Source organism: Catharus ustulatus, chromosome 9 (genome assembly GCF_009819885.2).
Source record: "Catharus ustulatus isolate bCatUst1 chromosome 9, bCatUst1.pri.v2, whole genome shotgun sequence".
In the NCBI taxonomy this organism is placed as follows: Eukaryota; Metazoa; Chordata; class Aves; order Passeriformes; family Turdidae; genus Catharus; species Catharus ustulatus.
This window is the reverse complement of record NC_046229.1, coordinates 2,236,594-2,262,305: the sequence shown is the minus strand read 5'-3', so window position 1 is coordinate 2,262,305 and position 25,712 is coordinate 2,236,594. Positions and strand designations below refer to the sequence as shown.

The 25,712-nt window shown below is 42.7% G+C and overlaps 2 protein-coding genes across 3 annotated transcripts in view; both read left to right on the top strand.

Annotated features, from left to right (window-relative positions):
- LOC117000070 (putative tyrosine-protein phosphatase auxilin) overlaps positions 1–11,982 on the top strand; it is a 47,993-nt gene extending 36,011 nt beyond the window's left edge. For both annotated transcript variants that reach the window (XM_033067427.2, XM_033067426.2), the window contains exons 12-19: positions 444–869; positions 2,994–3,146; positions 3,870–3,938; positions 4,565–4,699; positions 6,535–6,780; positions 7,266–7,411; positions 8,442–8,618; positions 9,783–11,982. In XM_033067427.2, coding sequence (XP_032923318.1) covers positions 444–869; positions 2,994–3,146; positions 3,870–3,938; positions 4,565–4,699; positions 6,535–6,780; positions 7,266–7,411; positions 8,442–8,618; positions 9,783–9,884 — 1,454 coding nt within the window. In that variant the 3' untranslated portion in view covers positions 9,885–11,982. The remainder of the gene's footprint in view (positions 1–443; positions 870–2,993; positions 3,147–3,869; positions 3,939–4,564; positions 4,700–6,534; positions 6,781–7,265; positions 7,412–8,441; positions 8,619–9,782) is intronic.
- A 996-nt stretch (positions 11,983–12,978) lies between these two features.
- On the top strand, positions 12,979–17,751 carry LOC117000464 (leptin receptor gene-related protein). Its single transcript, XM_033068107.1, has 4 exons — positions 12,979–13,053; positions 13,188–13,263; positions 13,910–14,096; positions 15,330–17,751. The coding sequence occupies exons 1-4, from the start codon at positions 13,038–13,040 to the stop codon at positions 15,444–15,446; spliced, it is 396 nt and encodes a 131-aa protein (XP_032923998.1). The 5' UTR covers positions 12,979–13,037; the 3' UTR covers positions 15,447–17,751.
- The last annotated feature ends 7,961 nt before the right edge of the window (positions 17,752–25,712 follow it).

Genomic DNA, 25,712 nt, shown 5'->3' with positions numbered 1-25,712 from the left:
CCTCCTCCAACTCTGCTCTGTGGGACCATCACTGACACAGCTCTAGGGGGAACCTTCACCTGAGGCCTCCTTTGGGTTAAAATCTGAAATAAATAAGCCTTGATGAGAAAATGTAGGTTTTGGCAAAGGAATCATGGGGTCATTCAGGTTGGAAAAGATCTTTAAGGTCATCAAGTCCAACCATTCCCCAGCACTGCCAAGGCCACCACTGACCATGTCCCCAAGTGCCACATCCTCCATGGATGAGAACCCAGCTGTGCCAGGGCTGCAAAACCTTTTTGGGGAAGAAATTTGCCAGCTTTTAATTGAAAAACCAAAATCACTTTAGCCAAATGCTGCTGTGCTATTCTCAGCTTTCTGTTCTGCTTGTAAGCTGATTTTTACGGGACCTTTGTGATGACCAAACTAACAGCTGCCTAATTTTATTTTCAATCATCATTTAGATCAGAAATCTGACAAAAGTAGCTCTCACCCCACCTCAGAGGATCGAGCAGCGTTGGTGCATGAGGAAAGCGAACAGTCAGATGACGAACTCTTGTCCCTTTCCAGTCAGCACAGTAATGCCAGCGGTGACAAGCCCCACGGGACACCCAAACACAGCAAAAAGCAGCAAGAGCCTCCAGCAGCACCTCCCCCCGAGGACGTGGACCTGCTGGGCCTGGATGGCAGCCCCATGAGCAAGAGCTTTCCCTCGCAGCCCAGCGCTGCCCCCTCTAACTCTGAGCTGCTGAATGATTTGTTTGGGGTGTCGCAGAGCCCCGGCGCAGCCGCGGCCGAGGAGGTTTTCCACGTGGGGGCACCCGGATCCGTGCACTCGACCCCGCGGCGCTCGGCGGCTTCGGCGTCGCCGTCGCCGAGGGTGGGAGAAGGTAAAGGGGGATTTGAGGGGTTTGGGTTTGGAGGATCCCTCTGGGGGATCTGCTCCTGGCTACCCCCCTGTGGTGTGGGGGATCCCAAGAGGACAAACAGCTCTACTCTACTCTACCATACTCTACCATACTCTACTCTACTCTACTCTACTCTACTAAACTCTACTCTACTCTACTAGACTCTACTCTACTCTACTCTACTCTACCTTACTCTACCCTACTCTACTCTACCCTATTCAACTCTACCCTACTCTACTCTACTCTACTCTACTCTACTCTACCCTACTGTATTCTATCCTACTCTACTCTACTCTACTCTACTCTACTCTACTCTACTCTACTCTACTAAACTCTACTCTACTAAACTCTACTCTACTCTACTCTACTCTACCATACTCTACTCTACTCTACTCTACTCTTCTCTACTCTACTCTACCCTACTCAACTCTACCCTACTCTACTCTACTCTACCCTACTCAACTCTACCCTACTCTACTCTACTCTACTCTTCTCTACTCTATTCTACTCAACTCTACTCTATCCTACTCTACTCTACCCTACCCTCCTCTACTCTACTCTACCTACCCTACTCTACTCTACTCTACTCCACTCCACTCTACTCTACTCTGCCATACTCTACTCTACTAAACTCGACTCTACTCTACTCTACTCTACCCTACTCAACTCTACCCTACTCTACTCTACTCTACTCTACTCTACTCTACTCTACTCTACTCTTCTCTACTCTATTCTACTCAACTCTACTCTATCCTACTCTACTCTACCCTACCCTCCTCTACTCTACTCAACTCTACTCCACTCTACTCTACCCTACTCTCTTCTACTCTACTCTACTCTACCTACCCTACTCTACTCTACTCTACTCTACTCTACCCTACTCTAAGCTGGTGCATCCTCACCAAACCAGTCCCTGCTGGAGGCTCCTCACACCAACAACCACTGGAGATTCTCTGTTTTGCTCTCATGATGTGTCCAAGAGTGCACACGAGTTTAAAAAAAATCCTCTGGGGGTTGGGGTAGAGCGACAGCACCATGAGTTGAATTTCTCTTTTAACTTAGGGGGTTTGGAGCTGTGAGAGTGATGCTGGACTAGAGAAATAGAGAATTTCTGTTTCTTCCAAGGCTGCTGGAGAGGTTGGAGAGATATGAAAGGGATCTTTTGAAGGATAGAGCAGAGCAAGTGCAAAGAGAAAGGAGAAGAATGCAAGTTTTAGTGGAAGAAATTGGTCACTTGTACCTGGAGAAGGTTTCTGTGGCTGTCTGAGGCTGAGTCGAGAGCTCTCAACCAGGGGAGGCTTTGCAGACATATCACACAAGAGGTGCAGCAACAGATCAGGAAAAGCTTTAGGGATTTATGAGCTCTGCAGAGCCAGAATCACACAGCTCAATTGTCCCAATTCAGGAAAACAAGGATTAGAGCTCGGGAAATGAGTGAAGAGTAGTGACTGAGTAACGTAAGTAGTGAGTAGCATCATTTCCACAGGGCAGAGCTTCTAGGGATTGCATCTTTCAGGCTGCTTTTAGCCTTAAATTTGTTGACATGGATCTGAGTGACTTCACAGGAGTTTCTTTTGGTTGAGTTTGTTAGGGTTTTACATGAAAGAAGCAGACTGAACAAATTGATCAAAAATGGAGTTTGAGAAGAACTGAATTTCTGTAACAAGTGATGTAGAAAAGATACCCACTATTTTCTAAAGCAGTTTCTAAAAGTCCTTTTATCCCCAACATGGATAACCTTTGCCAGCCTGAAATCACCTTGAGAGGAAGCAGGAATGGCAGGAATTGCACCAGGGCAGTAACTCCAAGCTCCACACTGTCTTCCACCCTCCTCTAGCAGTTAAAACCCATCTGAAGTGCCTGAACACTTTAATACTCACTTTGCCCGGCTCTGAATTCAGCCTCTCTCAGGAAATGAGAGATGGGCTCAGTTTGCTGCCATGACCAAGTTATGGGGCTCTTTAGGTGCCCAGAATTTGGGATGTTGATGCTTTCCAGTTGCTCCCCCCAGTCTCAGGTTCTTTCCTATTTGCTACCTGCAGCTATCAGCTTTCCTCTCCCCACAGCATTCCTGGTGCAAATATTTTCTCAAATATATTTTCACAGCCACTGCCTTTGATCCATTTGGAAGTAGCCCCAAGCAAACCGGTCCAGACCTCCTGGGTTCCTTCCTTGGCTCATCAGCTGGCCCTGGGGATCCTTTCCTTCAAGCCACAAGAAGCCCTTCACCAACTGTGCACAGTGATCCCTTTCACATGGGTAAGAAAGGGGAGGCCCTTCCAGGGTGTTTAAATAAATGCAAAATGTTGCTTTGAAATAGAAATGGAACCATTAAGCACAAACTGATGCTTCCCATAAAATGACTCTAAACCACAGAAACCCCACGAAACAGGAAAGAGCTTTTTTCTCTCTGGACTTGAAGTATATTCAGCATCTGAAGTGTGGTAGGATGAGCTGAGTTTTGCTCAGGTCTTAGACTTAATTAATAGGCTATTTATATCAATGAAAAAAGAGGCCATGAAGAATGTCTGCCCACATATTCCTGTGGTTATGAGGTCTCCTTTTAACCAAACTACCATTAATTGCACTAAACACAGCCATATTTAGAGGAAACACACAGCCTTTGGTGATTTTAGTTGCAGGCACCAACTTTCTTTAGCTCCATCCAGTACTAACCCTAATCAAATTCACAGCTGAATTTAGCTGAAGAGAAGGAATTCTCTTCTATTTGTTCACAAAATTCCCAAAATTTAATGTGTAAGCCTGAAGCACATTCAGTCATGGATTTGTTTGTGTCTGATTATCCAACACGTGTTCCTTGGGAGGATCTCCCTGGAAAGTTGGAAGGGATCTTAAAAATCATCCAGTTCCAGCCCCCTGAGGTTTTTAGATTTTGCAGAGTCCCAGTGGCTCCTGTGGCCACTGGGCTGTGCTGGTTTTGCTGGGCAGCTTTGAGATATTGATACCAATCATTCTCTTCAGCTTCCAGCACTCCAACGGTTTCCATCCAACCAGATGTTTCCAGTGGTTGGGACTGGCCCAATAAAGCAGGTATGTGTCATAAAATTCAGGGTGGTTAGCAAAAAAAACCAAAAAAACCTCAAACCTTTAAGGAGCTCTGAGAGGGGAGAGGTAGAGGGAAAATTCTGCCAGTGACTGTAAAGAACAGGTTCCCTCTGATTTGTATATTTTAAAAAATTAAAAATAAAAAATTTTCCATATTAAAAAAAAAAAAAGAAGATTTCCATATTAAAAAAAAAATAAAAATCTAGGTTTGTTTCCTCAAGCCCAGAGCAGGGCAGGTGAGGTGAGACTTCCAGAGATTGTTTCATTCCATGTAAAGCCTTGGGAAAAACCTGAGAAGTGCTGTGCATTCCCACTAAATGATTGCACAACTCTTTCTAATCTTGGGAGAGTGTGTCTGGCCTCCCAAAGTTGTTTCCTGAAGGCTTCTAGTTCTTAAAATACATCCATGTGTCACAATTCCTGTCTGGGAACACGGCTGCTGCTGCTCCTAATTGGGATGGGAGTGCCACAAGTCTGAGGCTCTCAGGAACCTGACAATGGAAAACTCAATTTTAATGTGGCTGAGCACTGGGGAAGAGCTGCACTCATATCAAACAGGAGGGAAAATGTTCTTTTTTCTTTTATATATTTTTTTTTCCTTTCTTTTTAAGGTGGTCTAGGAATGGGAAGTAAGTCTGCTGCCACCAGTCCTACAGGATCCCTCCACAGCACTCCCACTCATCAGGCCAAACCCCAAACACTGGATCCATTTGCTGATCTGGGAAGCCTTGGAGCGAGTCTAGCAGGTTTGTAACCCTTATTTTCAAAAAGGAAAAGAATAAATTGCCAGGATTCTTTTAGAGAAACGGGCTGAGCAGTGTGTGTGGGGCCTCTCAACCCACCTGCATGGCAGTGCTGCTGCCAGGCTTTCCCTTCTGCCTGATTCTCTGTGAACTCTCACAAATCCGTGCTTTTCCTGATCCCCAGGCAAAAAAAAAATGTGCTGGCAAAGTGCAGGGAGCTCAGCAGGCTGCATGGATTGCAAAGCACAACCTCTGCTCAGCCCAAACATGCTCTGGCTGAGGATGTTCTGTGTTCCAGTGCTGCTGCAGGCCTGGGAGGAGAATTTGGCTCTGCAAAGGTGCTGGGCTTCTGGAGGAATTGCTTCCTTCTAGACTTGACTCATTTTTTTGTTTTGTGAGAAAAGCTGTGGAATTGATCTGCCTCTAATTTGCAGTGTTATCTATTAATCTATTCTAAGCTTGACTGCTTAAGAAAAGCCTTTTCCCCTTTGTTTATGTCATAAAACAATCAGCAAATCCTCATTTCACACGTTTAAAAGGCAGTTCTGAGAAATTATCGAAGCTTTCCCCAAAGCCCAGCATTGTCTGAGTGTGATAAATAGATTTTTCTTGCCTTTGTTGCTGCCCTCAGCTCTGTTGGAGCCCTTGTGGTTTGGTGTGATGTTTGTTTTCCCCTTTGCGTCAGCCCCAGCACGCCTCTGGAATTAGGTTTCCCAGTTCCCTCTGCTGGATTTCAGGCTGCTCTGCAGGAGCAAAATAAAAAAGCTGCCAAGCCCCAGGCAGAGGCACCGAGGTCCTTCTAAAACACTTATCCTGTAGGAGAGTGGAGGGGTTTCAAAACAAATGGCTTGGCATCCCCAGGATATTTAAGCAACATTTTTGTTGGTCGTGACTGAATGGAAAGCACTTCATCCAGTTTCCATGACACATTCCCAGGCTGGGAGCTGAGTGTGGATGTCAGTGTGAAATAACAAAACATTGACTCTGGTACCTCCCACCAGCACAACCAGAGGCAGGGGAGCATCTCCTAAAGCAGTGAGGTGTTGGACACACCTCTGTGGATGGTTTTGATCAGCACAGTGTGAGGAGAGATGATTTCAACACCACCAGCTGGGTGTTGGCACTGGCACAGGCTGCCCAGAGCTTCCTCATCCCTGGAAGTGCTCAAGGCCAGGCTGGGTGGGGCTCTGGACAAGTGAAATGGGACTGGATGAGCTCTAAGGTCACTCCCAACTTTAATCATTCTGTCCCACCGTCCACACAGAGCTCCTTGCTACATCCAGCTTTCCAAGGAATTTCCAATTCCTCAAACCCTCCAAGCTGGTGCTGTCCTATAAACAACCCACAGAGCAACCTCAGGGCAAAAAAAAATTGTGGTAGAGTTAAAAAAGGAAGCCTGGGATGTGGGAAATGGATTTGTGGAGAGTTTTCAGGGCTGGACAGAAGGGTTATACAGTATTTGTATGTAAACTTGGAGGTAAGAAACGTTGATTTAGAAATGCTATGGAATAGGATAGATATTGTTGAGAGAGAAATGGAGCTAGAAAAAAGAAAAGACTAGATACTTTGGAGAAATAGAACAATGGAAAATGTAGTAGAGCTCACGAGGGGTGATTGTGATGGTGTGAATTAGAACATCTGTATTGTGAATTATAACATCTGTATTATCTCACCATTTAACATCTGTAATGTCTCACCATCCATACGAGACTGGCATGAAAATGGAATAAAACCTTTTCAAAACGCCTCTCAGTTCCCCCATCTCTGGGGCACAAAAGGATAAAAATCCAGCCCGGGGGAGGGTTGGATTCCCTGTTTGAATGCCCTGTTGTCCGCAGGTGGCTCCTCGTTCGCCAGCAAGCCGACCACACCGACGGGCATGGGCGGGGGCTTCCCCCCGTCCCCCCAGAAGCCACCCCCGCAGCCCATGGGTGGCACCGGGTGGCAGCAGGGCACGGGATACGGCTGGCAGGGGACACAGCCCAAAGCTCAGCCCCACGCCTCCCCCCAGAACAAGCCCAACTACAACGTGAGCTTCTCGCAGGGGGCGCAGGCGGAGCGGGGGAAAGGAGCCGCTAATGTTGGTGAGAGCTTTGGGATTGGGTGGGGTGCCTTGGGATGGACCTTTGGTTTGTAGGGTAGGGCTGAGCAAGTCGCTCATGTTGATTATTTGGGGGTTTAGCCTGTGCTAGATGCTTAACTGTGCTGTTTAGGAAGTTCTGTGGTCCAAATGAGCTTCCAAAATAATTCTGGAAGTGTCCAACGGCAGGTTGGATGGGGCTTGGAAAATCCTGAGATAGTGGAAGGTGTCCCTGCCCATGGCCTGGATAAACCTTCCAACACAAACCATTCTGGGATGCTAGAATAAAAACAACAACCTAAAAGTATTTTTAAGTTTTAAGTATTTTTAAATTTAACAGCATTAATAACATCTTTCATGAGAACCTGCACGTTCATCAGCACTGGGAAATTATTAATGTGATTAACCAAAGGATGTATATCATATTGAAAATCTATGTTAAATGCACCCCTGCTATGATAATAATTTCAAATTTTCTTGGTTTTCAAGATTCCAAGCCAAAAGTGTCTGCAGATTTTGAAGATTTATTATCTGGTCAAGGGTTTAATGCTCACAAGGACAAGAAGGGCCCCAAAACAATAGCTGAGATGAGAAAAGAAGAAATGGCAAAGGAGATGGACCCTGAGAAACTAAAAGTAAGCAAAATTCTTGGGGATGTTCTGCCAGTCATTCAATGTCCTCAAGAGATTTAAAACTCCAAGGTGACATTTCTGTCCCCAACCAGGCCACATCAACAGTGGCTTGCTCAGTGTCACTGCTGGGCTGCTGCTCTTCCCCAGAACTCCAGCCCTGATTAGCAGGCACAGCTAATTGAACTAATCCTCTGCCTCATTAATCCTGCCTGCTTTGGAATTCTCTCATCTCTCCTCAATAAATTGCCAAACTGCAGATGTCTCATGGAAGGGAAGGGAATTCAGCCTGTCCTGCTCTGTGTGTGAAATATGAGACCACAAATTGGAATTGCAGGAGAGAGAACTCAGAGGAAAAGCTGCAGCAAAAGCCAGGTTCTAGAAAACAGATTGACCCTCCCAAAATTCCTGGTTTTAGCCTTGTGGGAAGGTTTGAACCTTTAAGTGACAGTAACATGCTGAGCACCACATCAGCCTCAGCAGCTGGACAGAGGTCAGGCCATGGAGTTTGCCCAGCTCCCCTTTTTAACCAAAGCTGTTGAGTCCCTGAAGCTCCCAGCTGATTTGGTCTTCCCAATATAATTCTCTTTCCTCTGATGTATTTTTATTTCATTGGGACAGCTCAGCCTGGGACTCTAAAATCTACTTATGATTTGGTTTTCACATTTGCATTTTAGCTTAGCTGAGCTTAGTTTAGGTGTGCAATTAACCTTGCTAAAGAACCAGACAGTTAAACACTTAATTTGTCTTTTGATATTCCATCAAGCATTACTAAGTCAGTGTTTTTAGCAGGAATGTTGTTCAAAGTCTGTCTCAACTTTCAAGCAGTGATACAAAAATTAGTGACAATGAGACAAAGGTTTTTCTAAAGAAATGGAAATGAATTCTTTAGAAATTTCAAAAGAATCCATTTCCATTTCTAAAGGAATGGAAGGAAGTTTAAGATGCTCCTCGGGGTCACAGCTATCCAAATGAAGAAATTCTATCCTGGTGGAATATCTGAGACACAAATAGAGACTCATCCTCTTTTCTGCAGGTGCTGGAGTGGATTGAAGGGAAGGAGAGGAATATCAGGGCACTGCTGTCCACCATGCACACGGTGCTGTGGGCAGGGGAGACCAAGTGGAAACCTGTGAGCATGGCAGACCTGGTGACTCCAGAGCAGGTGAAGAAGGTGTACAGGCGCGCTGTGCTCGTCGTTCACCCCGACAAGGTGAGCTGGGATTCTGAAATGTTGGATGGCATTGCTGCATTTGGTGCTGCAAAGTGGGAGCTCAACATTTTTGATGGTTTTTTGAAAGTTGAGAAGTCTAAACTTAGCCCTGGAAGTGTTCAAGGCCAGGTTGGAGCAATCTGGGATTGCTCCAAGGTGAGCTGGGCTGCTCCACCTGGGGGGATTCTGAAATGTTTGATGGCATTGCTGCATTCAGTGCTGGAAAGTGGGAGCTCAACATTTTTGCTTTTTTTTGAAAGTTGAGAAGTCTAAACTCAGCCCTGGAAGCGTTCAAGGCCAGGTTGGAGCAATTTGGGATTGCTCCAAGGTGAGCTGGGCTGCTCCACCTCGGGGGGATTCTGAAATGTTGGATGGCATTGCTGCATTTAGTGCTGCAAAGTGGGAGCTCAACATTTTTGCTGGTTTTTTGAAAGTTGAGAAGTCTAAACTCAGCCCTGGAAGCGTTCAAAGCCAGGTTGGAGCAATCTGGGATAGTGGAAGGTGTCCCTGCCCATGGGACCATTTCGTGTTTAAGGTCCCTCCCAGCCCAAACCAGTCAGGGGTTCTGTGAAACCACTCCCAGCCCCACAACTGTGCCTGGAACCTGCTTCAAGCAGCACAAATTCAGAGCTTTTGTCATCCTCACTTTGACTCCCAGCTGTTCTGCTGCTAAAGGAGATCCAAATCCAGCTCCTGCAGTGGAACCATCAGCTTGTTTGATTGCCCAGCTCGTGGCTCCTGCTCTGGCTGCTGCCCTGGGACACCCATGGGGAGGAGGAAACTTCTCTTGGCAGGGAATGGAGGCCCTGAGGGTCTCAGGCTTGGGAGGATGTGGGCTGCAGAGGTTCTGATTTCATCCAGGAACTGTGTCAGGTGGCAGCTCTTCCCCTTCCATGCAGGTGAAATTCCTCTCCCAGTGCCAAGGTTGTATTTATTATTTAGAAGGTCACATTTATTATGCCCATGGGACAGTGCTTTATCCCATTCTGGGGGCTGTGAGCTCTGAGGAGCAGCAATGCCAAGAAATTCTTAAGGAATTTCCAGAGTAGCTTATTTTTGTCAAGGAAAATTCATGGAACTGCTTGGGAATCTGCTGATGTGCCAGCTGTTGTGGTTGGGTTTGGGACCTTTGATATCCCTCTTTTCTCTCTGCTTTTATTCCAGGCTACTGGGCAGCCATATGAACAATATGCAAAGATGATATTTATGGAGCTGAACGATGCCTGGTCAGAATTTGAAAACCAAGGACAGAAACCCTTGTATTAGGAACTTTCTCAGCCTCCACTCCAGACCCGTGCTAGTGCTTCTATAGTCTCTTGTCACAAATATCACAGATCAACCAAACTCTGGCTGGAAATTCAGAAGTTTCAGAAAACTAAGAGCCTAACACTTATCATGAAGAGCATGAGAAAGGTTTCCTAAGACTTGTCTCCAGAATTCTGAGCTCAGAGGAGCTCTGGCCACCTGGCTCGCCTGACCAGAGCCACAGGGTTACAGCTTCTGGTAACTTTTCTATTTTATTTTGGATTCCAGTGGGACAAGAGAGAACACATACTGGGAAAAGGTGGAATTGGTGTGTCTCCAACAAAGTGTAGCTGGTGAATTTCCTACTTTTTTTTTTCTTTTTTTGTGAGGTGTGATATGGCAATGCTTCAGTTGAGTTCGACAGCTGCTGGTGAGGCCCAAACTTCAATGTACATTTTTTTTTTCTCTGAGTTTGGATGGAATTATCCAATTGAAGTGCTCAGCTGTGGTTTAGGCACACTCCTAACAGTCACCATTTGCTGCTTAATTGCTCATCTAGTGTAGTGTGGCTGAACAGAGCCAAAGCTGAATCCTGGGCTGGGTCAGTGTGGCAGCTGCTTTTGCGTTAATGCTGTGCTTCACCTGCCAGTCCCACAGTGAGATGTGCAGGCAGAATTGCTTTGGAAAGCAAACAAGTCCTTGATCCAACAGCCCCTTGTTGGTTTGTCAAGCAGCAGTTTTGGGGGGAAGGGTGAATTCACCTTGTCTCAGTGAGGAATGAGCGCATGCTGCATTTCCCGTGGTTCTCATCAACAGCCTGAAACCATCAGAGAAATACCAACAAGTTAAAATTTTGCTGGAGAGGTTTAGAAACTTCCCCCTTCCTAGGTAACACTTCCCCTCCTGAGGATTCAGAACTTTTCCCAGCCCACTTGTATCACCTTTATGCCTTTATCAGCTCCAGAGCACGTGGCCAAGGCTCTTGGCAGGCTGAAACCTGTTGCAACTTCATTTTTCAGATCGTGGTGCACATCCACAGACCAGGTCTGATTTCTGAGGTCACTCCAGTGCAAATTGATTATCTTCAAAGTTTATATTGGACCAAAGCAATAACATCACCAGGAAATCTCTCTGTGCTGAAGCTGAAAGCAGCTTCCCTAGTTCAAAAGCGAGTTGAAATTCAAACTTCACCCCAAATTCTGGCGTTCTTTTGCAGAGTTACTAAAGCTAGCAGTTTATTTACCAACACCTATCTGTATTTGAGGGATACTCAGAAGATGGGCAGGAAATTGTGTGTATTTACTGCCCCAGGAACAGGTTGCCATCAGATGTGAGTCTTTAAGGCTGGTGGTTTTTCAAGACAATCCACTACTTGTTGCACTTACATTTTCAAGTGGCAAAGCTCTTACTGCAAAGACAGTGTGTCAAAGTCCATGGCTTTCTGTATAAAACATCCTTTTGTTGTACTGGTCCATTATTTACTGCCATTAACTGAAAATGTGAAACCAACACTTAGGTCTCCTTTTATATAAAAGACCTTAAGATAATAGTAACAAACTGGATGTTATTTATTAATGTTTTGATCCAGTATGTGCTTGTCTTATTTAAAGAGATAACTGGAATGTGAATCATGTTCCTGTGATTTGTTGGTTTATTGTTTCTCATTCACATTTGTAGATATTGTGACCTATGCCTATATAATAAAAAGGATCTCATTACTATAATGTACTTTTTTTAATGATGAAAACCTCATTAGCTTTGTATCGAGTTTGTCACGGCACATAACTCTGGATACACATTCACAAAATATAAATCCATCATTAAACTTTACCAAAAAAAAAAAAATCACCAAACCCTTCTTCCCCACTTAAGCTTTGATTACTTCCATCCCTAATGTTTTTATGGATGCATGAAAGTATTAGGATGTATGTATATCCAAATAGTTAACTAAAAAAAAAAAAACCCATTCTTGTCATATCTGCTAGTGACAGAGGTTATCAATGTTCAGGTTTACTGTTTGACTAAATTATTGTAATTTTTGTAAATACAGTATATACTCGATGAAATTGTGACTGGTCTAAAACATTTGTATATACATTAAAAAGCTCAAATTAACATATTCAGGTATCTTTTGTGCTTGTGACCACGAGGTTCAAGTCCTACATCCTGTGTGAGGGGTGGTGAGCCCTGGCTGGGTCAGTTTTGTCATTATCCACAGCTTTTCCCAAATTATTTGGGAATTATTAAAATTAGCATTGCTATTCTTAGGTTACTTCCTTCAGAGACCCACAGCCAAACAAGCCAGCAAACCCAAATTTTAATTTTTTTTTTTTTAAAGCATTTAGTTGATTAAGCCTGTTTTAATAAGCCTTGTGGCTCAAAGTAATTTTAGATAACAAAAAATGGGGAAAATATGGATCAGGGAATGTATAAAGGGAAGAGCTGAGGAAGAATGTATCTGAAGAAAAGAATTATTGAAAAGGTGGTGCAAAATCTCCCTCTAAAAGGCTTTTCTTGGGACTAACATGCTGGTATTGGGTCAAAAAGGTTGGTTTTGGGGCAAAAATGCTGTTCTTCGGGCAAAAAGGCCATCGCTGAATTAATAAAGCTGTTCTTGGGTAAAAAAGCATTGTTGGGGCAAAAGGGCTTCTCCGGAGCTCCAAAGTGTCACCTCAAAAATCCAAGGTTTGAAAACACGGCTTTAAAATAAAACACTGTACAATTTTTTAGTGGTGATGTAGATCCTGAGGTGGCCTTGCTCGAGGCAAAAGCCGGCTCCATTCTTTGGGGCAAAATCAGAGATTTTCAGGAGTAAAAAATATTCACAAAAGGGCAGCGCCTGAGGGGCGGGGGCTCTCCAAAGCCGTGTTTGCGGATCCAAACCGCAGCTGCGCACAAATCTACGTTTGCTAGGCCCAGATATGAATTTAATGCGCACACATACACATCAGGTGTTAAAACAGAGGTTATATATGAAAATAAACGCGTTTTTTGGTGAGGATTGCTGCATTAATCCCGTCCCCTCACGAAGCTCCGCCCCCTTGCGCGAGCGCGGGCGTGGCGGGAAAAATCCGCCCTCACGCCCCGCCCTTCCTTTTAAAGGCTCGGTCACGTGACGCGCAGAAAGGGGCGGGGCCAAAGCCGGAAGTCGCGCGGTGCCAACGGAGCCCGGCCATGGCGGGCGTGAAAGGTACCGGGAGCGCCGTGAGGGGAGCGCGGCCCGGGCAGCGCCTGAGCGCGGGGTGGGGCGGCCGGGAGAGGCGGGGAGGGATGCCCGGCACTGAGGGGGATGTCCCACCTCACCGGCCGCCCTCTGCTTTGCAGCTCTCGTGGCGCTGTCGTTCAGCGGAGCCATCGGGCTGACGTTCCTCATGCTGGGCTGCGCCCTGGAGTACTACGGGTGAGCGGCCTTGGCAAAGCTTGTTGTGTTTAAAATTCGTTAATTGAGGTGTTCCTCTGTTGAACGCTCCCCCCCCGCTTCCAGGCGCTTGGCACGTGGGGTTTGTTGTCATTAAACATCACTTCCTTTTATTAAAATAAAAATGCAAACAGCTCTGTGCTGCCTGGGGAAAAGCGGTGCCACCTTGCTTTTTAATCTCACACCAACATTTTCCTTAATTTCCTGTTTTATTAACAATCCTCCAAATTTCCTTGTGGAATATCCCCACCCCTGGCAGGGGCTGGAGCTGGGTGAGCTCTGAGTTCCCTTCCAGCCCAAACTTCTGCAATTCTGTGATCTCTGTAACTCTTTAAAAACTCCGAGGAGGCTCCTGAGAGCTCTCAGAGATGAGAGGCGAGGGTGTGCCTGGCTCACCCCTGTAATTTGGGAAAGCATTGCAGCAAAATGAGTCAAAACTGAATGCAAAATTAAAATAAATCACCCCTCGCTCTGTCAGTGCAGGGAAAACGAGGTGGAATTGCCCCATTTTGGGTGGAATCTTCATCCACTTCTCAACCCAAAAAGTAGGATTAGGGGTATTACACCAACTTCCTGATTGAAATATTGATTTTAACTGATGATGCATTTCTTTTTTTCCTCCTCCCAGTGTGTACTGGCCCCTGTTTGTGTTGATTTTTTACTTCCTCTGCCCCATTCCCCACTTCATTGCCAGGAGAGTGGGTGATGACAGCGATGCAGCCAGCAGTGCCTGCAGGGAGCTGGCCTATTTCTTCACCACAGGAATTGTTGTCTCTGCCTTTGGATTTCCCATCATCCTGGCACGGGTGGAAGCTGTAAGTCCTTGCTGATTTTTATTCCCAGGCATCCCGTACAGGATATCATCTCCAATCCTGCTTTCATTTCATTCTGGTGCTGTGTGCAGGTGAAAAGAATCCACTGAAATTTGCCTTTTTGAGCTGAAAAAAACCCCCAAAACTCACATGACTGAAAAGTTTTTAGCTGTTTTTTTTCCCCTCCAGCCTTGTTTTGGTCCAACACAAGATAACATCTCCTCCTCCCCCTCATGCCTCTCTGCCTCATGACTCTTTGCATCATTTCTTGCTCCAGCTTCCTTATTTTTCCTCCTGGAATGTCTGAATTCTCCCCTTAGGATGCTGCAAATTTGGGAACTGTGAGGGGTTAAAAGGCCAAACTTCCTTGTGGCTCTCAAATCATTTCCCAAACTTTGTTCCCTCAAACCCTGAGGAAACTCTGAGTTCTTTCCTCTTTGCTTTCTGCTCTCCATGGAGAGATTTTGGTCACATTTGTGTGAAAGGTAAAGAATTCCCCCTGTCCCAGCCCCCCAGGGATGTTTTACTGTTGGTTTTCCCCTTCACTTTGGTGTGCTTGCTCTGAATTTATTTATAATAATAAATTATAATAATAATAAATTATAATAATAAATTATAATAATAAATTATAATAATAAATTACAATAATAAATTATAATAAATTATAATGATTATAAATTATTATGACAATTATAATAATAAATTCCCCTGATATTTTCATTTTGGAGTTGTGGCCTGGCAGCACCACAACAACCACAAGAGGGAACTCTCTGTCATGTATTTTAAAAGCAAATGTTGCTTATTTAAGTTAATTACTTGTGCAGCTAATGAAAAAAAAACCAAAAAGCTGTTTACTTTTAAATCCACATTTTCTGTGCCTGTTACTTATTTAAAAGATCTTTTGATTTTGCTGCATGGCCATGAAAGGAGAGCATGAATTTCACCAGATTTCTCTCTGATTTAGGTGTGTTTTAATGATTTGTAAGGCAAGTCATCATTTTATTCTAAATCCTAGCAGTAGCTTGGCTGGAGTGTTTATTAGTGATACAATTAGCTGCTAATTGAATAATTAGTCACACAAATTGAATTATTCATTGTTTGCCTGTTCTGCTTTTAGCATCTTCCTGTAGTATTTTGATTTTTGTTTAGTATTTTAGCTGATCTAATGCCTAGAATTGACTGCCCTGAGCATCTTTTCCAAGAACTGCTTTGATTGTTCCATTTCTTGCATTTCAGATCAAATGGGGAGCCTGTGGCCTGGTGCTGGCTGGCAATGCAGTCATTTTCCTTACAATTTTAGGCTTTTTCCTTGTGTTTGGCAGAGGAGATGATTTTAGCTGGGAGCAGTGGTAGGAGCTCCTGTGGTGCTGGTAATTCTGAATATTTTACAACTTTTTATTCCTCCTGTGTGTATGTATAAATATTATAATGTGTGTGGTCTGTTATCTACCTGGCTTTACATTATCCCTTCATAATTTGCTTTTTGAAATGCACTTCAGCCAAAGGGACAGTGCTGACAGTCACTAAAATCTGGAATTATTGGGAATTTATCCTTGGAGAAGTTTACAAAACTTACAAGCAGTTTTATCCATTTCTCACTCTCTCTGCATTAATTTTTGGTTTAATTGCATTGAGCCATTGGTCACTATTCCTGTTGGGTTTTTAACCATAAAATCAAAGAATGATAGAAAGATTATCCTGATGGGGATTGTTCAGCTTGATCAATCTTTCTGCTTTAATTAGGATTTTAATTAATGTGTTTCATTTACATCTCATTAATTGTAATTTGAGAAAAATTGTGATTTTTATTAATGATACCAAACCAAATATAATTAATGTCAACTCTTACTGCCTAATGAAAGGTTTAAAAACCCTTCCACTTATGTTTAAAATAATGTTGTCCCCACAAAGATATTTCCTGTCCCTATTAAATTTAAAAATTGTGGCTATATTTGGTTAATAATATATTTTAATGCATCTTAAAGCTGCCATGACTTCTGTGAAGGTTCACAAAAGGAGAAACTCCCCCCAGGACAGTTAAAATCACAATTTAGTGTTCAACTCTGTATTTTTCTGGGTAGGATTTCTTATTTTCTCCTTGCTTTTAAAACAAACTTCAACTCCTTTTTTTTGTCTGGAAGAAGGTTGTTATCACATTAAAACACTATATTTTTAAACAGCATTATTCTAGTAAACATTCTCATCATCACACTTAAGAAAATAGGATTTTATTGCTTTAAATGATGGGAATGGTCAGGAATTAATTAACTGGACACTCTGAAATGGGGACAGAAATAATTTTGTGGTTCCCAGTCATAGGATATGGAATGGAAATGGAGTTTCAGGAAGGTTCATTCCATGTTTCTCATGGAAATTTCAGGTGTATTTTATATTTGAGGGGTTCCAGGCTGTCTCCTGCTAAAAAAAAAAAATTAACATGAATTTTATTGACAGATTTTTTCTGAATGTTAATGCTCCATCCAGGACACAGCAGGATAAACTTAAAAAATCCTGGGAATAATAAATTATCTTGAGTGTCTTCCTGCTTTTGGTGAGATCTGTTAAAAGTGGGGAGATCACTTATTTTAATGATAAACCAGATTTTTCAGATGAAGCATCATGTCCATTTTAAATCCTGCTTTGATTTTAAAGAAGATGCCTTTTTTTCCTTGCACAGTGACATTTTTCACTCAATAATGAAGTAAAACAGTGAAATAAAACCCAACCAGTGCCTGATAAATCCTTAATTTATTGTTAACAATTCCATTTAGCTCCTCTTGGGTTGGGGTTGGATTCTGGAAGGATTTTTACTCCATTTATGTACCAAAGGCTGCAATAGAAATCTAAAAATTACTTAATTACTGTTGGAGTTTGGGGAGGAAAACCATCTGAGATGGAATTTTTCATTAAAATAAATAATTCTTTGTGGGCTCTGCAGAGAACCAGGACAATCCAAAGTGACCAGGAGGACCAGAAAATGCTGATTTAAATTGCTTTTTGCCAAATTTTCCCCTTGTACTGTATCCCCTTTGGGCTGTGGTTGGTGGGTACCTCATGGGTGTTGAGTGGAGAAGGTCAATGCTGCTTTATTCTTGTTTTTATTTTCATTATTATTATTATTATTATTTGGGAGTAGCTATGTGCACTAATCCCTAATGTGAATTCCATGCAGTTTTCCATGTAATGTTTAAAATTGTGTTGAAATCATGGAGATGTCCCTTAACCTCTATAAATAAGTTTACTTTGTTATCAAATATGGTAAAAAATAATATTTCAGTGAGGTTTTTTTCCTCCAGAGCTTCACTCCCACTCAGCTCTGCTGGTCTGTACTGGGAATTCTGTCCCATCCCTTCCTGTGTTTTCTCTGGAATGGTGAATATTGTGTACCCAAAGTGCCTTAATTTCCACACAATGCTGATTTTTTTGGGAATGCACCTCCATCAGTGTTCAGAATCAGCTGGAAATCTGCATTTTTCCAAAGCTTCCTTGTCAGCTAATCCTGTTTGCTGCCATTTTGTACTTTTGTAAAAACAGTTTTTATCTCCTGTGATCATGAAGTATTACAACAAAGACATTCAGATATATTCTACTTTTCTTTCCAAGTTACCTACTAAAACTGACTTTTGGAATTGTCTAATAAACATATCTGATGCTTCAAGATTTGTCTGGCTTAAATTTCAAGAGGTGACAACAGAGAGGTGTGAGAGGGAAGGGAAAACCTGCCCAGTGCTGATTTCCTGACGTGGAATGGAAAATTCCAGGAGCCATGGAAGAGGAATTGGTGTAGAATGTGTTGGGAAGGTAAAGGATCATCAATTCTCTCTTGTGTACATGGTGAATCTGGGAAGTTTTTAAAAGCAATCCATAAAAAAGATCCCTAACCCTTCCTTCCAAGGAGTGAAATCTCAGCAGGGCAGGGATGCAGAGAGCAGCAGAGCTCTCCTTTTCCAGGTCACTTCTGGGATTCATGTGATGAAAATATTAAATGGGGAATTGTGATCCCCCCCAGAGCTTGGGAAAATGGAATTATTGATCTCCCATCACAAGAGTGGTGTCTCTGAAGGAGCTGGAGCTTCATTTTCACAGCAGAGCCTTGAGTGCCAGGCTTTGGGGAGGTGAGTGTGGATCAGAGCTGCTGCCTGTGCTCAGGGAATTTTGGGAATGCTCCTCAGCTCTGGTTATCAATTTCAGGTTATCAATACTTTTGATTTTTGATTTCTCACTGCTTGGAGCTTCATTTTCCAGCACCCTGACTGTGCTGCTTTCCTTTTCCTGGTCCATGTTATAAATGGCAGGTGCTGATTGGGTGGTTTTGGTTACTTGAGGATTTGGGGACAACTTAAAGGGTGTTTAAAGTGCCTTTGGAGGCAAAACTTGGAATCAGAGGATTGAGGGTGACATTTTGGGGGTTGTGATTTTGCTGCTCTGGTATTTCCCAGTATAACAGGAGCTTTTGTTTCCAGTTTTCCATATTTAAAGGGGAAATAAAAACCCAATAGTTGGGATTTACCAGCTTGTCCTAGCTCCTGGGAGCACAACCTCAGTGTCACTGTGTGTGGCTGGGGTTTTATCACCAAATAAATGATTGCAGGGGGACATTCAGATGTTTTCAACAGCTCCAGGGTGATAAAACCTTTTCCCATGTAAAAAAATCCCAAAAGAAAACTCTGTTTATTTTAACAGATTAATAAATATTTCTCCTGTATACAGAAATAAATTTTATCTTTTAAATCAGATTGTAGAAATTAATATAATTTAGCCAATCCTGAGTATTCTGGGTTTTCTTCCCATTCCTTTCAAGATTCCATTCCTAACAAACATTTTGCTGCTTAATTAAAATCTACAGCAGAAAATAAATCAGTTTTAATGGATCTCTGAATGGCCAGCCAGTCATGAGAAACAATTTTCAAATGCCCCACCTTTGTCTGGGAGTCTCAGAAGTGAGGAATGTGGGAAGTTAATTAGGATTCAGCCAATATCCTCAATTAGGATTGGGATTTTTTGCCTCTCTTTGGACACCTGAAGGTGATCACAGGGTGATCTCAGTTTCTCTGCTTTGTCAGATTTGGAAGGTTTTTAATGTCAGAACTATTTTTATAAAATACAAATCCCTCATCATTTTTGTAAAGATTTCTTTGTGTGATGTTTTGAGATGTTTTTCTCAAGCTCTGTGGGCTGTGAGGTATTTTTAAAGTGTGGCCTTTGATTTGGTGTAAAAAATGGCCCAATTAACTTCATTTCAGTCTCATCTTGTTGTTGATGCAGGGATGCTTCTGACAAGTGAAGTCACAGTGAGTGACAGCACTGCTCCCTTCTCCTTCAGTGAGGGAAGAATTAAAACAGAAATAAAGTCAATTTGAGGGGATCATTTCCACAAAATCCCAAACTTCTGGGTTCTTTGCAGAATTTTAAGTCAATCAAAGGGCAAACCCAATTTTCTGCCACTGAAGTGTTTTTATTGCCCACAACTCTCCAGTTTTGTGTGAGGTGCTCCAAGTTCCTGCAATAATTGTATTTTCTGCTCTGTAATGGGCAGGCAATGAGGTAAAATCATTTTGAGGTTGATTTCCTGTAGCACTTTGAGTAATCTCATTAAATGAATAGTAGCTAACTTTTAAAGGGCAACAATAGATCATTCCTCAGGGCTGTGGTTTTATTTGGACACTGAGTGTGGCAGCAGCATTTAGGCTGCTCTGGTTTTATTTAAACCTCAAAACCCCTGGCCCAAACCAAACCAAACCCTTTTGAAATCAGCATTATTAATCAAGTTTAACAGTCAATTTTCTCTCTGGTTAACCCATGTACAAAGGAATTGGAGTGGTGATGAGGAGGGAAAGAGCTGGGAGGATTCAGGGGTGCTCAGATCCTGCAGCCAGCTCCAGCATGGAATTAAAGAAAAATTAAATAAATGAAGGGAAATAAATGAAATAAATGAAGGGAAAAACTGTCTGCACTGAATAATCAAATCAGATTTGGGAATGGCAGTCCTAGCCACTGCTGCTCCCATTTTTTTGCCAAAAAATTTGGGAATGGCTGTCTCAGGTAATACTGCTTCCATTTTTCTACCAAAATCTTGGAATGGCTGTCCCAGGCAGTGCTGCTCCCATTTTTTCTGTAAAAAAAATCTGGGAATAACTGTTCCAGGTAATCCTGCTTCCATTTTTCTACCAAAATCTGGGAGCAGTTATCCCAGGCAGTGCTGCTCTCATTTTTTTGCCAAAAAATTTGGGAATGGCTGTCCCAGGTAATACTGCTCCTATTTTTCTACCAAAATCTTGGAGTGGTTGTTCCAGGCAGTGCTACTCTCATTTTTTTTCTGGCAAAAAATATGGGAATGGCTGTCCCAGGCACTTCTGCTCCCATTTTTCTGTCAAAAAATGTGGGAATGGCTGTCCCAGGTAATACTGCTTCAATTTTTCTGTCAAAATCTGGGAATGGCTGTCCCAAGCAGTGCTGCTCCCATTTTTTTTTAACTAAATAAAAAGGGAACAACTCCAGAACCCAGCATCCAAGTGTTCCCACCATCCCATAAATCCCTGCCAGTCCCTCTCAGAGATGTGACCCCTTTTTGGTGGGACTCTGTGTCCTTGACCCTTTTCCTGCTGTCACAATTCCAGGCTCATCCCTTCCCTGCCTCCTGCCCTGTGCCAGCACTGTCTGGACACATCATTCCCACCCCAGAAGCTTCCATCTGCTTCTTGTTCTTCTCTCTTCCCATATCTTCCCTTCCTAGCCCAGTTTTTCCTGTTTTCCCACCACAAAATCAGTATTTTTTTCCCCCTCATGCAATTCTTTCTCTTATTATTGTCTAGAAAATGAGCAAAAAAATCAACATCTCAGCAGATGGATCCAGCCATTGCACACTCCAGCTAAAAAGGGATGAAATTCTGCCAGGGTTTGGTCACTGAAACCCAAATCTTTACCCAAAAATTTACCCAGAAGCCTGTGCTTAGTAGGAGCTAAAAACTGGACACTACTCCAGCAATTCTCTTGATGTTCAGGTGAAATAATCTGATTTTTGAGAGTAATGTAGTTGAAAAGAACCACAAGGGGTGTGTGAGATTGCCTCTTATTTAGGAATTTTTTTTCCCTTTTAGGATTAAAAATGTGTGAGGTTGTCTCTTTTATTTAGAAATGCTTTTTTCTCTTTTAGGATGGAAGATGTATGAGGTTGTCTCTTATTTAGGAATATTTTTCTCCCTTTTGGGATGGAAGATGTGTGATGCCTGTTATTTAGGAATGTTTTTTTTCTCTTTTGGGATGGTGGGACAAGGTGGGGGAGGATCCTTGTAACTGTTTCCCCAGCTCTAATTAAAATATAGTGGCATTTAAAAAAAAAAAAAACAACTTCAAAGCCCCTTCCAAGCCTTGCATGATTTTCATTTACTGTGAGCATGAGTAGATGGAGTTTCTATTTCAGCACTGAGATATAAACATTTAAGTAAAATCCATTCTCCATAACCAAAACTACAAAAGTGGCCTCAATTTGGATTAAACCACCCACCTGATATTTTTTTTTCTGAGTCTGTGACTATCACAAACTGAATTTTGGACAGATTTAGAAACACCTAAATTGATAAAAATCCTAGATTTTTAAAAAATGATTTATTCAAAATCTTTTCTAATTTCCTGCAGCATTTCTCTGTGTGCTGTGAATTGCTGGCCTCTGTGTGAGATCCCACTTGAGAACCCAGATTGGTGCCAGCTTTTCTCAAGTGCTGCTGGAAATAGATTCCCACCACCACCCCCTGAGAGAAAAAGTCGTGGTGTTGACTGAGCTGGAGCTGAGTGTGTCATCCTGGCAGGGACTGTGGGGATAACAGACCAAACAATGCTTTGGAATCTCAACTAAATCCTGGTTTTTTCAGCAAAGCTGGCTGGACATGGCCAGCAGGGTTTGGGTTGTTGCACATCCCATCCATGCAGGTTTGCACTGAGATCTCATCTGAAATGATGCACATCAGGAAGAGAAAGAGCAGGAAAATCAAGGCAGGTTATTGGAGAGGTGTCTGGTGGCTCAAAGGTTCCTTCACTCTTTATTTTTATCTCTTTTTTTTAATCTTTATCTTTTATCTCTTTATTATTTTACTCTTTATTGTCCAGCTGCTCACTGCACAACTGAAAAGACTTTTCAGGGGAATTGAGAGCTCTGGGTGGTTTCATTTCCTCATCCACAGAGGATTTTTTTTTTACACATTTTGCTGTGTAAATATTCTGGTGCTGTTGAGTGAAAGCAGAGTTGGACCAGAAAAACCTCATGGAGGAGTAGAAAAGCAAAATTTGTCTTACTAGACGGAATTGTAGAATGGTTTAGCTTGGAAAGGAACCTTAAAACCATCTCATTCCCATGGCAGGGACATTCCCTCTATCCCAGGTTGTTCCAAGAGTCCAACCTGGCCTTGGACAATTCCAGATCCAGCATGGATTTCCCCACACTGCAGCTCCCTTTCTGTGCAATCCTTGTTCTCCCTGGCACCAGGAGTGCTGTTCCCACACAGGACTTAGTCACAAATCCAAGCAGCTCAAATATATCCTCATTTCCAAGCTGAGAAGGAAAATACTCCGAAAAAAAAGGAAATTATTTATTAGAAAACAGGTCTGCCATGTAAAATATGGGTGTGAGGCACAAAGGTGAGCAGAGCAGATTGGTTTTCTGTACCTCAGAGGCAGCATGAGCACAACCTCTGATGCAAATGTTACTATAGTAACAGTGCTTTTATTTAAAAGCCCATTAAATAGACATATCAAACACATCCAGCCTGTCAAAATGAAAGTTAAACTGCACAGCCTGCTGCTTCAAGGACCACATTTATTTTATTTTTTTTTCTTTTCTTTTTTTTTTTTACCACACTTATATATTTTGCTGCAATTTCCCCCTTGGATCACTCAGGATCCTCTTCTTGCCAAATGGCACCGTGGCACTTGGGAAATGAGCTGCACTAATGGTGGCAGCACTAATTAATTACCTGGGACCTCTCCTGCAGCCATGTGAAGGTTTAAAAAGGGATGGAAATTCCTGCTGGGAATTCCCTTCTGCCTCTCTCAAAAGCTTATTCTAAACAGGGCTTAACTATTAAAAAATTAAGAATATGTGATGAAATATTATCTATTGTACTGGTTCAGCTGAGCTTCCCTTGGCAAGCCAAGGGTGTTTGGTGCCTCTTGGTTTTCCTCCTTTTTTTTTTTCTTCTTCCATGAGCAGCTGCTGTGGCTCTGCCCCTCCTGGCCTGTGTCAGTTCTGCCTCTCAAACCCTGCTTTGATGATAAAATAATTATAGATTTGAATCAATGAAGAGTTTTATCTCGTGAGTATCAAAGGTTTTATGGTTTTTTGTGTTTATATTTTTCATTTTGGAAACTTCCCTGTGCTTGCTGTGGTGTAAACTCCTGGTTTGCCTAAAGATGAGCAAGTTTGGACAAGGGATGGAGGGACAGGAAAAGAGGGAATGGCTCCACATGGAAAGAAAGTTTGGATTGGATATTGGGAATAAATTCTTGGGAGCCCTGGAACAGAATTCCCAGAGAAGTTTTGGCTCCCCTGGATCCCTGGGAGTGTCCAAGGCCAGGCTGGAGCAGCCTGGGACAGGGGAGGTGGGATTTGAGATCCAACCCAAACCCAGGCTGGCACCTCTGATCCTCCTCAGATCATCTGTGTGGATGTGAAACCAGGCAGGAGATTATTGACTCAGGAAAGCTGAGCAGGGGATTAGGAATTTTGATTTCTGAGATCAGGGAGTTATTATGATCTGCCACACAGCTTTGTGACTGTATCCAGCATAATTGGTGGAAGGAACTGCTTTAATGTCACATTTTTAAAATAAATAAACCCTCAAGGCTGAAATTCTGCTCTGCTGGAGAACAGTTCTGTGTTTCTTGCTCACACTTAACTTGAAAAATGCACATAGGTCACAGAAATCTTCTCATGTGCTTTGCAAAACCACTTGGGGCTTGGTATTTTATGGTGTTTTGTTGTTTTTCAACATGAAACTCGTTGAAAGGCTTCTGGCCTCTTGTTATTTTTATAATGCTTTGAGGGAGAAAACCGGAGGTGAAACGATAAAAAAACATTTCCTTGTTTGTATTTACAATAAAAGCCTCTCCAAAAGTTGTTCTGATTCCACAAAATGGGAGGCCCTGAGCACAGGGGATGCAGTGCTGAGGCTGGAGAACATCCTGGATCCTGGATTTCCACATCCCAGTGAATAAAGCACAGAGAAACTGAAAATCCTGGAGTGAAAATGGCACTGGCAGGACAGAAACTCAGGGAGGTGATTCAGACATGAAGAGAAACAACAGAACAGGGATGAAAACATTTGAGCAAGATGTCAATAAAGTTATAGAATTTAAGAATCATTTCAGTTGGAAAAGCCCCCCAAGGTCAGCAAGTCTGGTCCTCACCTTGTCCCCAGCACTGAGTGCCACCTCCAGAATTCCCTGGACACCTCCAGGGGTGGGCACAGTTCCAAGCCCTGAACACCCTTTCCATTCAGAAATTCTTTCCAATATCCAGCCTGAGCCTGCTGTCCTGTCCTGTCCCTGTTCCCTGACTCTCCCCTGGCTCCTCAGTCCTGTGGAGAGCCAGATCAGCCTTGGCAGGCTCCAGGAGAGCTGATCTCTACAGAAAGACAGAACAAACTGAAGTGAAGTTTACACAAAGGATGATCAGTATGAAACAACACAACACACATAACAAAGAACTCTGAAAGGAGGAATTACCTGTCTTCTGTTTTCCTCAAGAGGATTAAGCCCAAGGAAGTTTTAGTTTACTTATTATGGGAGGGCAAAACCCCCTTCAAATATAAATTAATATGCACTAGTAGAAGCTTTTTTTTTTTCCCTGGTTGGCTGAACAGCAGTGGCACATGGGGAGGTGAAAGAAAACTCTGTCAAATGTTTGCCTCAAGATATTCTAAATAAAAGGATTTTTTAGTGGCAGCTTTTGACAGCTTTTGCTTATGCTGTGAAAGTCTGGGATATGAAAGCTTCAGTGGCTTCCTAACCTCAGACATGAGTTGTGTTTAGTCAGATTTCCCAAACTGCCATATTAGAATCAGGAAATATTTTAAAAATAGAATTTATCAATAAAGAGAGGGTTATTTTAATGAGGAGTGAAATTGGCTGATGCTGCTTTGAGGAAATGGGTTGTGAATTACAGAAAGTCAATAAATAAATGAAAGCCAATCAGTGGTTTGCTCATGGGAGAAGTGTTTACACCACCCAAAAGATAATTCCAGTCTGGTTACTTCAGAAGAGCTTGCAATAGGGAAACAAAAATATTTATCTTCATACTCATGAAGCAGAGATACTGGGTTTGCATTTCTTTTTAAAATAATATTGCTGAAAAGAAAAACCATTGTATAAAACCCTCAGCTGGGCCTGGCTGGGACTTTCCAGTCTCTGGTTCACTGGTTCTATATTTTTGCTGCCTCGTACAAAAGGATGAGCACAAGCAAAATTAAAGGTCCATCTTTCCTAGCAGACCTCAGTCCTTGCTTGAAATTCCTTGAAATAATTCTTGGGTGTTGTTTAATTCCAAGTTCCTGTTAAATACATGGTATTCCTTTACATCTGTCAGCTCCTCAAATGCTGAAGTGCAAAAGGGTCAAAAATGTGACTTAG

Excerpts from the sequence above, each read along its gene's own strand:
- LOC117000464 (XM_033068107.1), top strand. Across the intron at positions 13,264-13,909 it reads TGCGCCCTGGAGTACTACGG|TGTGTACTGGCCCCTGTTTG; the intron begins GTGAGCGGCCTT and ends TCCTCCTCCCAG. Across the intron at positions 14,097-15,329 it reads TCCTGGCACGGGTGGAAGCT|ATCAAATGGGGAGCCTGTGG; the intron begins GTAAGTCCTTGC and ends CTTGCATTTCAG.